The following is a 16,673-nucleotide window of genomic DNA, read 5'->3' as shown; positions in this document are numbered from 1 at the left end:
TTTCTTCAAGCTCCCAAGCTTGTTCCCAGATTAGCTAGTAACTAGAAATGATAAATAGGTGAGGTAATGCATGGTGGCCGTTGAAATACAACATTTGTGCTAAGATATTCCTTTGACTTACTTAAAGACAAGGTACTAACAATATTCACCAAGAAAATCATCCACTTTTCCTTAATTTTTCTTCTGTGTAAATGTGTGATGAAAAAGAAATGTTTCAAGCTTCTGAGTTGGTAGGCCTTTGCTAGCTGGGAGTGAATGAAAACATTTCACCTTCACTAAATTATTAATATATTTTTGATAAGCCTCCTGGGAGAGCCATTTCATAATGAACTCCACAGAAAAGTTAAATTTCCTTCATGGTATCATAAATTTTCAGCTGGAAAGGACCTTTGAGGTCATCTAACTTTAACCCCCTAATTTTATGAATGAGAAAGTAGAGGCCTGGGCAAGATGACAAAGCTATGTGCCCAATCTCTCTGGGTAGTCAGTAGCATAAGCAATGTTCTTTCCACCCACTATGTAGACAGAAGGGAACTTACAGACCAACTCCAATCCCCTCATTTTATAAATGAGGAAACGGTCATCTCTCTCACAAAATCAACTCCTCCTTCCAACTTCACTATTTCTGAAAATAGTACTGTAATACGACATTCATTACTGAACCTCTAACCTCTCATATGCTGTGTGTAGTCTCAGAGGCCTCTTAATCATTATTTCTTTGGCTCCTGCCCTTGCCTAGGGACTTCTCTGAGAACATGGCTTATTTTGTCCCCTAACCATGCTTCCTCTAGGAACATAAGAATTTGGATCATTTATAACTTTTATTCAGGTGCAACTGTAACTTTTTACTCTAAAACCTGTCCTTGACTTGGTCTAGGAATTTCTTGCCTAAACCCAAGAATTCTTTATTCTTCCACCACCATACCACCCAGCATCAATACCTCTGCTCTTCATTTGTTTCCCACTGCTGCTATTCCTGGTACTATCTTTTCCTTGAAGAAATGTCAAAATTCTTTCAGAATGGACCAGCCCAGGACAATGTGCCAGGCAAGGACAAAACATATGGGGCCCAAGTTCCAAATGGTAGGAAAGTGGGAAGCTCCCAAGGGCTTCTCAAGGCTGGGCTTCCTCCCAAGATAAAAAAAATTGACACAAGAAACCAAGGTTGGAGTCCTTTGTTGATGCTACAGAAGTAAACTCCAGGTCAGGTTCTCTGTACTCTTGCCTGGAGTGATGCTCTAGGAGCATCCTCCAACTTTTGAGGGAAAGCACCATCTATTGGGTGACAAACTTCAACACTGTCATCAGAAAACAGTGAGAAGGGATAACAGAATCATAGATTTAGAGCTGGAAAAAATCCTAGAAGATGATCTAGTCCAACTCCCTCATTTTACAGCACAGAGAGGCTGTGTTTCTCTCCTAGGTTCACACAGATCACAAGTGGCACAGTTAGGATTCAAACTGAGATCCTCTGGCTCCAAACCTAGCCCCCTTTTTACTGTGCTATAGTGATGTGACCAGTACCAGCTTGTAAGTAACATGTCTATGCAGATTAGAAACACTTTTAGAGTAAAACTATCTCAATAAACATCCCAACTCAACTTGTCACTTCAAGCTTAACAGCAATTAAAACGTCACCGGTCTCATGTCAAGATCTGTGAGGACAACAGAGTAACTATACTGAAAGGCTCCAGCAGCTGAGAAATACACATGAGAACATGAAATGTGGTCTGACAGACTTGAGGAGTGATATGGAAGATACGACACAGTAAGAGGCAGGACCAAGACACTATGAAGAACAGATGTATTTACTGAAGATCCACAAAAGGTGTGTGCTGTAAATTATTTAAATTATAAAAGTTTCTGGAGAGGGTTGGCTCCCTAGTAGGCATTGTCTCCCTGGGGTCTAATATGTTTTTTTTAATCTGTCATAACTGACCAGAAAATAAAATGGTTCATTCTTTGAGCCTTTTAAACAAGGCACTCACAAGATGGGTCACTGACTACACAGATAATGTCAGACAGGAAATCACCAGAATGGGAGGCAGCATAGCTCCCTGGGAAGAGAGCTGGGTTTGGGATTACAAAAGCTAGGGTCTAATTTTGGTTCTGCACATCTTACCCTAGACACAAGATTTCACATCTTCCAAGCCTCAGCTTTCTCATCTGCAAAATGAAGGGGTTACACTAGAACTCCAGCATCTCAACTAGCTGTATCCCCACTGCAGGGAAGGGCAATAAGCCAGAGAAGTAAAAAATCTCACTAAAGCATCCCCCAGTCTTCCGTGTCAGAAGCAGACTTCTGAAGCAGAGGTTATATGTGGTAAGACTTCTTTTAGTTGGCATCACGTTAGATGAATTTAATGATCATTTAACTTGTGTGAACTGTATAATAACACACCATGAGTGCTGAGATTTACCACCTTAGTTAAATACATACACTTTATTACTTGCTTGGTAAACCTAAATAAATAGGTTTATAATAATTTGTAGACAATTCCCATGCAATAACTATATTATTAAATCTGAAGAGTTATTAAATGTTAATTATATTTAAAATTCCTGAGATTTAACAATGATGTAACATATAGATATTTATCTTTTACTGTATATGCTATAATTATTCAACCTCAATGAATTTTTCTTGAACTTTGCCATTCTCTCTGATTGAATCCTCCGCCTACAACCCAAGATGACTCTTCTTCACTTTTGACTCCTAATGGCTTCCTCACACACCTCCCTACTTTTCCATCTTTACCCAAGATCTTGTCAATTTCTTCAAAGAGAAAATTGAAGCTGTGGTAAGAGTTCTCACCCTTGCCTCCAGTCCTATCGTCCTTTACCCCATATTTGTTTTAAAATTAACGCAGAAAATGTTTACTCCATCAAATTCAATTCTATGCCAACAACTAGTCTTTTTTTCCTTCCCATATCACTATTTCATCACTTTTCTATTTATAGCCTTCAAATGTCATACATTCACTAATTACATTTTTGAGGTTCAGTTTGCCATTCTAATTTTTCTCTCTTTCTAAATTTACCTACAAGATCCCTCAATATCCAATGTGCCCCTTCACTATTTTTTTTTCCTTTTCTGAAAGTTCTTTCTGTTCCTCATTCCAACTATACTCCTCAAAATCTGGTTTTCTCCAAGTCAAGTCAGTATTTATATGCTAAGCACTGGAGATACAAAAAAAGGCAAAAACATGGTCCCTGGTCTCAAGGAGCTCACACTTCTAATGAGGGAGATAGCAAGCAAACAACCACCTACAAGCAAGATATGCACAGGATAAAATAGAGGAAATTTCAGAGGGAAAGGATAGCATTGAGGGGGACTAAGAAAGGCTACCAGTAAAAGATGGTGTAGTTCTTCAACTAACTGGAGAACCCAGGGAAGCCAGGAGGCAGAGACAAGAAAGGAAAGCACTCCAAGCACGGGGGACAACCAGAGAATATGTCTCAAGTCAGGAAACGGTGTGTCTGGTTCAAGGAACAGGAAAGAGAACTGTGTCACTGGAATGTAGAATTCATGGAGGAAGTAAAGTGTAAGAAGGCTTGGAAAGGAAATGGGAAGGGGGCAGGTTACAAAAGGCTTTAAAAGGCAGACAATTTTATATTTGATCTTGGAGGTAATAAGGAGACAATGGAGTTTATAAAAGAGTGTTAGGGTCAGACCTGTGTTTGGGAGACCACTTTGACAGCTAAATGAAAAAAGACCTAGAGTGGGAAAAGACTTGAGACAGCAAGACCCATCATCAGGCTATTGCAATATACCAGGTATGAGTGATGAGGGTCTGCATGAGAATGGCACCAGTATTTGAGGAACATAGGGGAGCTTATATGAGAGATGTTGCAAAGGTAAAATCAACAGACCTAGGCAGCAGACTGAATATAGGCAATAAGAGAATGAGAAGTCAACGATGACACCCCATCCCGAAAGCCTGGGTTACTAGGAGGATGGTGGGGCCTTTAACAATAATCAGGAAGTTCAGCAAAGAGAAAGACTTAAGGTAAAAGAGAACAAATTCTTTTTTGAGCATGTTGAGCATAAGATGTCTACAGGACATCCAATTCAAGATTGACAGTAAGTGACTGGAGATGCCTACTAAATTCTATTAAGATTAGAATTATATCCTTAGCTTCCTATAACTCTCCTTTTTCTGTCATTTATTCATTCTACTTTTCTTATTAGAAATAAGGGGCAGGTAAGTGGCACAGTGGACAGAGCACTGAGCCTGGAGTCAGAAAAATGAGTGAAAATTCAACCTTAGACACTTTAATGGCTGTGTGACCTTGAGCAAGTCCCCTAACCTCTATATGCCTCAGGCTCCTCATTTATAAAATGGGGATGACAGCACCCTCCTCACAGGGTTATTCTGAGGATGAAGTGAGATATTATTTGTGAAGCAGTTAGCACAGTGCCTCACAATAGAGTAGGCACTTAATAAATTCTGATTTCCTTCCTTATTGATCCTATGACCATCTTTATCTCCCTTTATGCAAAATTACCACCTTTACCTCCTCTGGATGCCTCAGAAAACTCTTCTAACATTTTCACATATGCGCAATATTCCTGGAGTGACTATCAGACTCTCTGACCTCCATTTGGTGCAAACTTCCCAAATCTCAAGGTTAAAGCTATCCTAACTTTAATAAACTCATCTGATATCCCACTCCATTCAATAAACACATGACAAATTTCTCTGTCACCCCCATTTACTGACCTCCTTGATTGTCCTTATTTGACCCATAGTTTTTCATTCTGTCTCCTGTGATCCTCTTCCTCCTCCTACAATTTTCACTAATGATGCTCATAGCTTTTTGAGCTTCTCAACTCCAAGGGTCTTCATCTCCATTTCATTCCATCCCCCACCTGCATAGCCATACATTGAATTTTATCATCTATCATTCATAATAGGGTCACCAATAAGATCTCAAATTCAGAGTACTAGGTGAAAAAAAGCATATAAAGCTGGTTACTAAGGAAACAGGGAGCTAGGCAGAAACATAGTTACAAAGAACAAGGTGTGTGTCTAGTTAATAACTGGGATACAAAAATCAAAGCAGTACAAGCAACAAAGCTATTTTAATGCAGTTATGGATACATTCCTGCTTATACCTACAAGTGATAATTATGGCCCCAGCTACAGGGACTAGAGCAGGAATTATTAACCTGGGGTCCACTGACACTCAAAGGGATTTGTGGACAGATTTCAGGTGGTCTATGAATTTGGATGTGAAAATTATCTTTTTATTTCAGTATGATAGGTTTCCTTTGTATTTCTCTGTATTTTATTTTATATACATTTAACAAGATCATTCTGAGAAAGTACCCACAGGCTCTACCAGACTGCTAAAGGGGTACATGACAGAAAAAAGTTAAGAACTCCTGGCCTAGAGAGAGACATAGGAACAGGAGACCAGGTTCATCTTTACATATTCTTTTGCTTGTGATGCTCACTATGGTTGGAATGTCCTTCTTTCCATCTATGCCTATCCAAATCCTCTCCATCCTTCAAAATTAAATTTAAATATCACCCCTTCCATGAAGCCTTCCCTGATCATCCCTGCCCCAAGTGACCTCTTACTGCTGTCAGTATCTATAATTCTTTGTACCACTCTCATGGCATTTTGTACATATTGTATTAATCTCCTTGAGGACAAGTAATTAATAATCATCTTTCTTCACTTTTGTATCCTTGCGAACACTTAGCTTATTGCCTTGTACATAGTATTTATGGAGTAAAAGAATGAATTTGGATGAAGGATCCTTACTTTTTTTTTTTTTTTGCTTTTTGGAGGGGGAAGGGCAGGGCAATTGGAGTTAAGTGACTTGTCGATGGTCACACGGCTAGTAAGTGTTAAATCTCTGAGGCTCCATTTGAACTAAAGTCCTCCTGACTTCAGGACTGGTACTCCATTCGCTGTGCCATCTATCTGCCCCAGGATCTTTACTTTTAATAATCATTAAGATAGCCTATTCTTTTCAGAAACTAAAATCCTTCCTAGAATTCTAAGATACTTTTTTAAAAAACTTCTCTCTCACCTACTTTATCCTTCTATACTTTCATCCACTACTCAGTTATATTATGCACTCATCTCCTTCCCCATCCCTCTTCTCACCACAACAAACTTTAGTTATTCCACTATATTCCAGTAAGGCAACTACTGTTTTTCCATTATGCACCAAAACATCCTGAACATTGAATACAAAAAGAGGGAATTTACAATCTACATGATAAAGACTGGGCAAACAAACTGGAAAGAGAGCATCGAAAATTCATAAACAAAGATGTTTAAATTATTTAATTATCAAAGACAATTTCAGGATATCATGTCAGAACCTTTAAACTGGAAAAAATAGTAAAAGAAAGGATCAAAGTCAATGTTAGTAGGACTACTATAGATATAATAGAGAAAATCTATTATATTGTAGCTGAGACTACAGAGTAGAACAGTTGCTTTAGAAAGCAAAAGAGCAATAGACAAGTCACACAAAAGTAATAATCCCCATTGACTCAATGCAATCCCCTTGCTGGAACTTTTTTCCCAAAAATGTCATTAAAATAAAAGGGGGGAAAAAAGGTCTCATCTGTACAAAAAAATGTTTACAGTAGTTTTATTTGTAATAGCCAAAAAAAACCCAAGTTACATTGACAATAAATTACAGTATGCTGTTATGAAATAAATCAGTTAAAAGTGACAAAAATAAAGACTAGAAAATATCGAAAAACCTGAAATGAAACCCTTCTATAAGGGAAGATCAAAAAGATAAGACTACATATATATATATATATATATATATACACACATACAGTATATATCTTGACAAAAAAAGAGATTTAAAAAAACAAAAGAAACTCAAAGACAACAGAACTTCAAAATTAAAGACATAGAATTGGAACTGAACACAAAGCAAATAATTGTTTCATAGTTTTATTTTGTTAAAATGTGCAAGATTTTCTTTTATTTAATCAAAATCTAAGTAATGCAAATTTAGGATTTTAATTAGAGGTTTGATCAATATTCGGTTTGAGTATCTCCATGTTAATATTTACTAATGTCAAGTACATCATGGTAATGCTAAAGATTACTATAAAGAAATAGGTAGTACTTTTCTTTGAACATGGCTAATGCAGAAAATTATTTTGCATGTCTATTCATATCCATATTAATATTTCTTGCTTTCTCAATGGGTTGGGAAGGGTAAGAGAAAGGGAGAAAATTTGGAACTAAAAATAAAACTGAGTTTTAAAAAACAAAAAGAAATAATGCTCAAACATACATGAGTACAAGGTACATGAGCACAATTTCATATCCCATCAGATTTCTATGAATGTACCTTGATTTTGTGAGTTTCCCTACCTTACTGGTGATTACTCTTACTAATATATGGAGTGATCTAATTCTTCTTTAGTAGGGGTACTGAGGTGGTGTCAGCTCCATGGATATATAGATAGGACTGTACCTGTATAATTCCACAACACAAAAGTTGGCGTGTAGTTACATGTAAACGATGAAACCAATTGTACTCAGGCCTAAGATGCTTTGGTATTAAGGACACTGTTCACATTTAAATGGTATCAGAACAAACAGGATGCTGCATGTAGAGTGAAACTTCTCCAGCCCTCACCTAAAGAGATAAGGGCTGAAGTCATAAACATCACTCATATTTTAAAAATAAAAGCAGGGCTCAATTTCAGAGACTTGGATCTATATGGAGTCTTTCCAACAAGGAAACTGAAAAGTGATTTGCCCCACGTCTGACATTACTCACTCATTGCTCCTGATGACCACATTAAGAGAACAGCAGATTTAATATTTATTCATTGAGGAATAAGAAAAAGGAAATTAAAACATTGTTTAGCAGTATTGGCAGAAAGATCCAAGTCCCTATAAAAAATCCCCCAAAGTGTACTAGCTCAGCCACAGTACAGCTTAGAATTGTTTGAAGGATAATGATGGCAATAATCATTGCAACTTAATATTTAATCATCCCTCAGAGGGGTGTTGTGAGGATTAATGAGTTAATGTTAATAATGTGCTTTGAGATCCCTGATGAAAGGTCCTGTAAAAGTATAGAATGTTATTACAATTATTGTTGTTTATTTATTTAGATCATTCCTCCAGAAAGGCTTGCTCCAGGTATATTACCCCACTGTTTTCTATGACGAAATCTAGTCTTAATAAATAATAACCAACAGTTACAGAGAACTTAAAGGTTTACAAAACACTGGGGATACAATCAGTATTGCATTTAATCCTCACAACAATCCTGCAAGGTAGGTGCTATTATTCTCTCCATTTTACAAATGAGGAAACTGAGTCCTAGAGAGTTTAAGTAATTTTCTCAGGGATAAAAAAGCTAGGCAAGATAAAACTTCAGGACTTCCCAACCCCAAATCCAGTACTCTATCCACTGAATCAGCTGCCTCCCTCTAAAACAGGGGTTCTTAACCCTTTTTAATGTCATAGATCACTTTGGCAGTGTGGTGAAGGCAGTCTGAGTCATGTCTCTAAGTACATAAAATAAAACACATGGAATACAAAGGAAAAATGATTATGCTGAAATATAGTTATCAAAAGATTTCTTAAAACAAGTTCATAACCCCAGGTAACTAAACTGTACTCTAAAACTTAAAAGCACACACTATAAATTCATGTGAAAAGAAATCTATTACAATATCACTGAGACAAACAGGAATACTTCACTTCTGTAAAGCACAAAAATGTGCAAATGTGGCTTAGCTGTCTAATGCCATAGGAAACGATTCCTGTACCATCTTACTTCCATTTCAGAGCCTTCATCTTACTTGAGCTTTATATCTAATTAATTTTCTAAGCAATATTTCAATTTCTTATTTTTCTTATTTCTCAATTAATAAATCTGCTGTTCTCTTAATGGGGTCATGAAGAATACTAAGTGGGTAATGTCACACTTGGGGCAAACTGCTTTTATTTTTAGTTTCCTGAAGGACATGGGGAAGAGTAGATGGGGCATTTTAAATAATTTTTAAAAATCATATGCCAAGGGAACCAAAACCACATATTATAACAAAGTAAAGAATTGAAGATCCAGAGTTATGTGGATGTACAGACACACACATACAGAGAAACAGCCTAATCACATAAAGAGGTCATAGCATCTTAAGGTTACAGTATTTAGAGATATATGCAACATTGGAATTTACCTAGTCCAATCACCTTATTTTGCATATGAAGAAACTAAGGCACAGTTAGGTTAAGGACTTAACCAAGGTTTGAGAAGAAGCAAGCAGCAGAGCCAGGATTCAAAGGCAGGTATTACCACTCATTTTAAAGATGAGGCCTCTATAAGGACTAAGATTAAGTTGGTGAAAATGTGAGTCATTAGGTACTTGCTAGAATTTCAGTAATATAACATTCTATGAGAACATGGAATCCTGAGTTTTACAGTTGGAAGGGACTTCTGAGACCATCTAGTCCAGGGCTGGGGAACCATCTGCTTCAAGGGCTTCTAGATCTTTAAGTTAGGCCTTTCAACTAAAAACAAAGATTTAGTCAAAAGTCTGCACTTAAGGATCTAAAGGGTCACCTGTGGCCTCAAGGCCACAAATTCCCCACTCCTTGTCTAGTCTAACCCCCTCCTTTTACAAATAAGTAAAGTGAAGGCCAGAGAGGTTAAGGACTTAGTCCAACATCTTTGGGTTGGAGTTCTGTAAGAGAGGGATTTCCTTAGGACTAAAAGAAAAAGAAAAAAAGAGGAGATGAGACTGCAGCAGCCTACTTAAACACAATGGTATCTTGGGGGATAAGTAGGGAAAGAATTATGGAGGAGAATGGGGGTAGGGAGATAAAAGAGCACTTTAAAAACACAAGAAAACATAATTTCACAAGAGGGCACAGACTAGCAGGGAAGTGTTGGAAGTACTGTGTTAAATGTATTATCTACTTTGAAAAACAAATTTCAAGTAAGATTCAGTGTCATATACAATCCACTCTTCCTATTTTTTGCATTAGGAAATGTTGATGTTTGTGAAGTTCCTAAATGTAAAAAAAAAAAAAAAACCTCAAACCACAATGGTATCATTAGATCACAAGCTCCTTGAGGGCAGGGGCTATCTTTTGCCTCTTTTTGTATCCCCAGTGCTTAGCACAGTGACTGGTCCATAATTTGCACTTGATGAATGTTTAATGGCTGACTAGCATTAAGAAAAGATGAGACATCCCTAGACAAAAGCAGTTCTACATAAAATCTGAAGGCACTGAATTAAAAATCTGTGTATCCCCAATGCCTTGAATATAGTAGCTACTAGAAGAGACCCCAAAAGTCATCTAGTTCAACCCTTTCATTTTACAGAGACCCAGGAAGGTTAAACAGTGATTGCCTGAGATCACACATATTGGAAGCACTTTGAAAGCTCCCAAGGATTTAAATCCAAATCCTCTGACTCACTAACAAAACAATCAGGCAGTTACAAGATTACAGAAGCACAGATGTATGCCCTCAAAGCTTCTCTCCACCAACTTCATTTTCTAGATAAGGAAGCTAAGGCACAGGGAGGTTAAGTGTTGCACCCATAGTCACAGTTATTAATAAAAAGCAGGGTTTGAACTCAGGTCCTGGCACTTCGGGAGTAGTACCACTACCTGGCCTACAAAACACCTAGTTCACATTCATGGGATCATAGAATCATAGTGCTGAAGGGGATGTTGCGCTCCATCTCCTCCTTTCATTTCTGTGGATAAGGAAACTGAGGCCCAGTGAGGTTAAATGTTGTATCCGAAGTCACTTTTTAAGGAGTGATAGAATTTGAACCCAGGTCCTGCTTTCTCACCTACAAGTTACTAGTTCAAGGCCCCATAGAATCATAGTTTTAAGGGGAAAGGGTCCTTTGAGCTGATCTACTCTCCTTATTTTTCAGATGAGGAAACTGAGGCACAGATAAATTAAGTGATGTGCCCAAAGTGACAGTTAAAAAGAAGCCGCAAGATTCAAACCCGGGTCCTGGGGCCACACTACCTGACCCACAAAACCCCCAGTTACAAGTTCATGGGGCTGCAGAATCACAGACTTAAGGCTGAAAGGGGCCTCCGAGCTCATCCCATCCGCCCACTTTACGGATGAGGGAACGGAGGCAGGACTGGGAGCCTGAGGGGGAAGCTGAGGGCCTTACACTGAGCACGTCCCCAGCCGCGGGCCAGGCTGCAGGCCGCGCAGGTGCGTACGTCCAGAACGTTTCTCTCTGGGAGGTTTCACCGCGCTCCTCTTTATCAGGCTTCAGCCTCTTAACACATGGGGAAATTACCCAACAAAAAAATAATAAGCAGCGGGTACTCCCGCGAGACACTGCGAGGAAGCCTCGCTTTGGACTTGGACCGGGCGGGGGAGAGGGAAGCGAGGGGGCGCGCATCCAGCCTCTTTCTCGTTTTTGTTGCTTTTTTTTTTTTTTCCGTCGCCGCCCCGCCCCGCCCCCCACTGAATTTGGCCTCAGAATCTTCTCCTCGAGCCCCCTCCTCACCTCACGCAAAGCGCCAGGGCGTGCACGTTCCCGGGCCTTGCGTGGGCGCGCTGCCAGTCAATGTCTGACTGAGAGGGGCTGAGCCGTGTCGGTCCGTCCGTCCTAGGCTTTCGTGAGGGGGAGTGTTTCGTGACGGAGCCAGCCGCTCCGAGCGATCCTGCTGTAGCGGTATCGAAGGCGCCTTCTAAAGGCCCCAAGGTTAGTTCCGAGCGGGGATCGGCATGTCGCTGCAAAAGAAAGGCCGAGGCTTTCCCCGCGCTGGCGGCGGCCGCGACGGCGACGCCGATGGTGACGGCCCCGGCCCCAGCGGCAGCCGCGATGCGAGTGCCGGCCCCAGCACCAGCGGCGGCGGCCTTGGCTTCAGCCAGAGCCGCGTCCAGGCCCTGGCGCAGGCCCTGGCCCAGGCGGGCCCCGCGCAGGTAGAGGATGACGTCATGGAGGAGGCGGGGCGTGAGGAGCCCGGGCCCTCTGCGACCCCGCCGATGCCCTCCACCTCCTCGTCGTCGTCGCCGTCGTCGTCGTCCTCCCAGGCCCAGAAGAAGCCGGCCAAGCGCACTGAGGCCCAGATCCAGCAGAAAGTGAACGAGCTGGTGCAGTTCCTGCTGGTGAAGGACCAGAAGAAAGTGCCCATCCGCCGGGCCGACATGGTGAAGACGGTCCTGCAGGACTACAAAGACATGGCCTCGGCCATCATCGAGCGCGCGGGCCAGACCCTGGAGGAGGTGTTCGGGCTGGAGCTGAAGGAGATAGACCAGAAGCACCATGCCTACATCCTCATCAACAAGCTGGAGCGCCTGGAGGGCGACGGCATGCGCAACGACGAAGGCGTGGCCAAGTTGGGCCTCCTCATGGTCATCCTGAGCCTCATCTTCATGAAGGGCAACTCGGCCAAGGAGTCCCTGGTCTGGGACGTGCTCAGGAAGCTTCGGGTTGATCCAGAGAAAAGGCACAACACCTTCGGGGACGTGAAGAAGCTCGTCAAGGAGGAGTTTGTTCGCCAGAAATACTTGGAGTACAATCGAGTCCCCCACACCGACCCTCCCGAGTATGAATTCCTCTGGGGACCCAGAGCTGCCCATGAGACGAGCAAGATGCAAGTCCTTCGCTTTGTGGCAAAGATTCAGAATCGGGAGCCTTCGAGCTGGGTGTCCCAGTATAACGAAGCCCTCCAAGATGAAATGGCATCAGCTTCTGCATCGGGCACTACTTCATCTGGCAGCTAAACCACCCAGGCCAACTTCAGGTACCAGCATGCATTTTCCAGGCTGGTATCGAGAAAGCAGAAATTCCCCAAGTTTTGATAGCACGTTTGCATATGAACCACAGGCTTTTACCCTTCACCATCCAACATGGTTCAACATTTCTCCTTTTTACTGTTCCTGATCCAGGGACTTTGTGGACAAACCTTCCTGAATTGAACCACTACTTCCTCTTCCCAGATTGCCTAAAGACTTTGTAATACAAACTCATTGCTTCAAGGACCAGTTATCCCTTAGGACTGGGTGAGCTTTCCTAGCTTTGAACCCATCCATGAACAGGATTATTGAACTTTCTCACATATGCCAAGCCTGTGTTTCCTTTTCAATTAATAAATTTCAAGCATTCACCCCGTGTCTGGATGTCCCTATGCGCTGGGCTATGCTAGGAATTTCATGGGGAGGAGGGGAGGAGTCTCTATGGGCTTGGGGTATAAGGTGCCCCAGGAAAATAGGATGTTTTGCTTTGAGGTAACCAGACCCTGGTGTATGAGTGATGCAAGTCTCATAGCTGAGAACCATGTTTGCTGAAGGATCTAAGGTGCCAAAGAGGGATTATCTTTACCTGGATGGGGGGAGGGTAGTGTTGGGGATTGTATCCTGTGAATGGACCCATTGCTTCTCCCCCAGTTCCTATGGCTTAAGTTTTTGGCACCAGCCTAAATTCTGTGAATCATGGGGAAAAGCTGTGATTGCCTAACTCAGGTTACAATTCTGTTACCTACCCTTTGGTTTCTAATGTGATAGATGCACTTTTTTTTTTTTGAGAGTACATTACAAAGGGTGTTCACTATTGCTTAGGGGCAAAAAACCTGACTGAAGTAATAGAACCAGCAGGCACTTCCACATATGTAAGTATAGATACATACAGATATCTATATAAAGTATATCTATATGTAAAGATAGCACTTGGGCACAGTGCTTAGAATATTGAGGTAATATGTTTATTAAATTGCAATTGCCACCAAGGAAATAGGAATGACAGGAGAAAGGAAAGAAAAAGCCTTTCTCCATTGCCCATGACTAGAGAGTAATCATAACTTAGCTGGGGCTAAAATTTTCAGAACCCTAAAGCTGTAAGAAACCTTAGAAATCATGTTATCCAATCTTATAACTATACAGGTGTGGAAACAGAACTGGAGAGAATAAGTAATTTGTTTGAAATTTACAGTTAAGAAAAGAATTAGGATCAGAACTCAGGTCTTCTGATTCAAAAAACAGTGTTTTTTCCCCTAAACCACAATACCATTAGAACAGGCCTGCTGGCACCCTAATCTAAATCTTCTTTTCCTTATGGTTGAATTACTATAAAACTGGTTGACCTCCCTATCTCCAGTGTTTCCTATTATAAACCATCTTTCATACCATTACCAGATAAAGAATCATAGAGCTGGAAAGAATCCTAAAGGCCATCTAGGGCAATCTCATTTTGCAGAAGAGTAAACAGAATCACGTAGATTAACTTGCCCAAGGGAAAATAAATAGTAAAGGGAGAGCTTGGATTTGAACTCTTATCCTGTGACACTGTAACATGCTGCTTTGCAATATCATGGGATGCTATACTAAATGGAGTGCTCAGTTTGGAGTCATTGAAGACCATGTGACAAGTCACTCCCTAATGACTAGAATTTAAGAGAGACAGGTGTGATCTTCATTGATGAAGACATTTCCCACACTAACAAAATAATAATTCCTTTGCATATCAGCATAAGTATTTCTGTCATGTGTTGTTAAAAAACTACAGTGGGCCCCTATTTTAGAAACTTAAATAAACACTCCCTATTTCAACCATCCCAATGAGGAGATGGGGCAAAGATAAAAAGAGCTTCGTTTTATAGCTGAGGAAATGGAACACGCAGAGGGAAAGGTCTCAGTCTATTTTCAGTGGTGCCTGACTTAGTGACCTCATTTGGGGTTTTCTTGGTAAAGATACTGGAGTGATTTGCCATTGTCTTTTCCAGTTCATTTTATAGATGAAGAAACTGAAAAAAGGGGTTAAATAACTTGCCCAAGGTCACATAGTATCTGAGATCAAATTTGAGCTCAGGTTCTCCTGATTCCGGGCCAGGTACTCTTTCTACTGCCCCACCCAGATACCCTCAGACCTCTCCCAAAGCAGCCATCCCATCTTTCTTAAAAGAATGTCTAAAGGTTCTTACTGGCAGGAACTTTCCTAAGGGCTCTATTTAAGGGAAAACATGAGTGAAAACTATAGGCGTAAAAACACAATGTGATTTTCAATTTATTATTCCAGAAAGGGAAAGGAGCCAGGATCTAAAACCCTGCAATGGTCCTGAATACTGAGAGAATAAACTTGAGAGAAATTATCAGTAGCGTCCTTCAGCTCCAGCCAAGATGGCATTTTGTTTCATGTAGCATATATGATACCCACAAAGCTGTTGCACTTGTGTGACAGCAATGATGCATTGTATATAATAGAGAGTTGTATGTGATTCTTATCAGAGCTGCAAAGGCACTGATACCCATGGTAACAAGCAGGGTTAGGCAGAAGTGGGAAAAGACCTAGACTCCAGGAAGAGGAACGTAGAGAATTAGGTCTTTTTCTCAGTTTGCAATCTAATTTTGCCTATCCCCAAATCTTGCAATGACTATGATTTTGACTGTGCCCTGACCAAAAAACAAATTTAGATTTTCAAAGTATAGGGCTTTACCCTAACAAATAAACTTTTGAAATTTAATTTTTTAGCTTGTTATTCTTTATATCAGATTTTACCCTGACCCATTTATAGCCATTTTGGCTTAAGAATTTTTCATGTTCTATTTTCTCCCCAATATGTTCTGTGCTTTCTCCTCCCTCCTATTCATTTTGCTTTTGAATATCTTATGTCCCCATTTTTTCTCTTATTCAGAGTTATGCTAGCTCTATTTCTGAATAGGCTGCCCCTATTGCCAACTGTGGGTGTGGGCAGGATAGGTACGTGTGGGTGTCTGTGAAGTCAACAAGCATTTATTAACCTCCTACTGTGTGCCAGTCACCGTTCAAAATGGTAGGGATAAAAAGAAAGACAAACGCTGTCCCTACTCCAGTCTAACCAGTTAATGTCCAGTATAACCAGTTAATGCTCAAATGTTTCTTGATTACCTATGGTGTGTAAAGCACTGTGCAAGGTATTATAAGGGTTTAAAAAAAAAAAAAGAAAAAGCATGGTAAACCACTTTTGCACAAGAATCTTATAATTAGGAAATCAAGAGCTACACATGTGAAAAATTAAACAGCAAAAAACAACATGAACAACCTTCCTTTTGGAGGACTGTTGTTAATTTTTACTCTTTCACTTTTGTTCAGTCCTACTAATTCTCCCTTTCACCCTCCAGCCACCCAGTTATTCATCGTTATATTAAAGCAATATGCTTCTACAATACAGGTTTTAAATGAAGAATACCAGTCTTGTATAATTTTAATGAAATTAATAGTATCCAACCTGAATTTAATTGTGGGAAGATAGTTAGCAGTGCCAAGGGAGGAATAATTTTTTAATTATTCAATTGAAAAATAAGAGGAAAAACAATTCCAAAGGGTGGCTAGGTGGCACAGTGAATAGAGCACTGGCCCTGGAGTCAGGAGAACCTGAGTTCAAATCCAGCCTCAGATACTTGACACACTTACTAGCTGTGTGACAATTAACCCCAATTGCCCTCCAAAAAGCAAACACACACACACACACACACACACCAAAAAAAAAAACCAATTCCAAGCAAGCATATATCCTGATGTCAAGGAACAAAAAATGCCAGGTGCTATAGTAATTTTTTCTCAAATAACATTATTGCCATGTGTGATATAAACATACCCACCCTAAAACTGATCTTTATGGACAGAGAAGTTATTTAGATACTTCTTTTCCAGAAAGTTCAAAAAGAGAGAGGGTAATTAATTTTTTTTTTTCATTAAAAG

At 40.3% G+C, this 16,673-nt stretch overlaps 1 protein-coding gene across 1 annotated transcript; it reads left to right on the top strand.

The window, feature by feature from the left end:
* Positions 1-11,307: 11,307 nt before the first annotated feature.
* Positions 11,308-13,107, top strand: LOC138175825 (non-structural maintenance of chromosomes element 3 homolog). Its single transcript, XM_069106331.1, has one exon. It carries the CDS (start codon positions 11,723-11,725, stop codon positions 12,722-12,724), a length of 1,002 nt encoding a protein of 333 aa, XP_068962432.1. The 5' UTR covers positions 11,308-11,722; the 3' UTR covers positions 12,725-13,107.
* Positions 13,108-16,673: the final 3,566 nt, after the last annotated feature.

Source organism: Petaurus breviceps, unplaced genomic scaffold, assembly GCF_028583685.1.
Source record: "Petaurus breviceps papuanus isolate PSGF00001 unplaced genomic scaffold, PetGlider_PUasm1.0 79, whole genome shotgun sequence".
NCBI classification, from domain to species: domain Eukaryota; kingdom Metazoa; phylum Chordata; class Mammalia; order Diprotodontia; family Petauridae; genus Petaurus; species Petaurus breviceps.
This window is presented reverse-complemented; position numbering and strand designations above follow the sequence as displayed.

Coding starts and splice junctions, on each gene's coding strand:
- LOC138175825 (XM_069106331.1), top strand. CDS start 11,723: ATGTCGCTGCAAAAGAAAGGCCGAGGCTTTCCCCGCGCTGGCGGCGGC.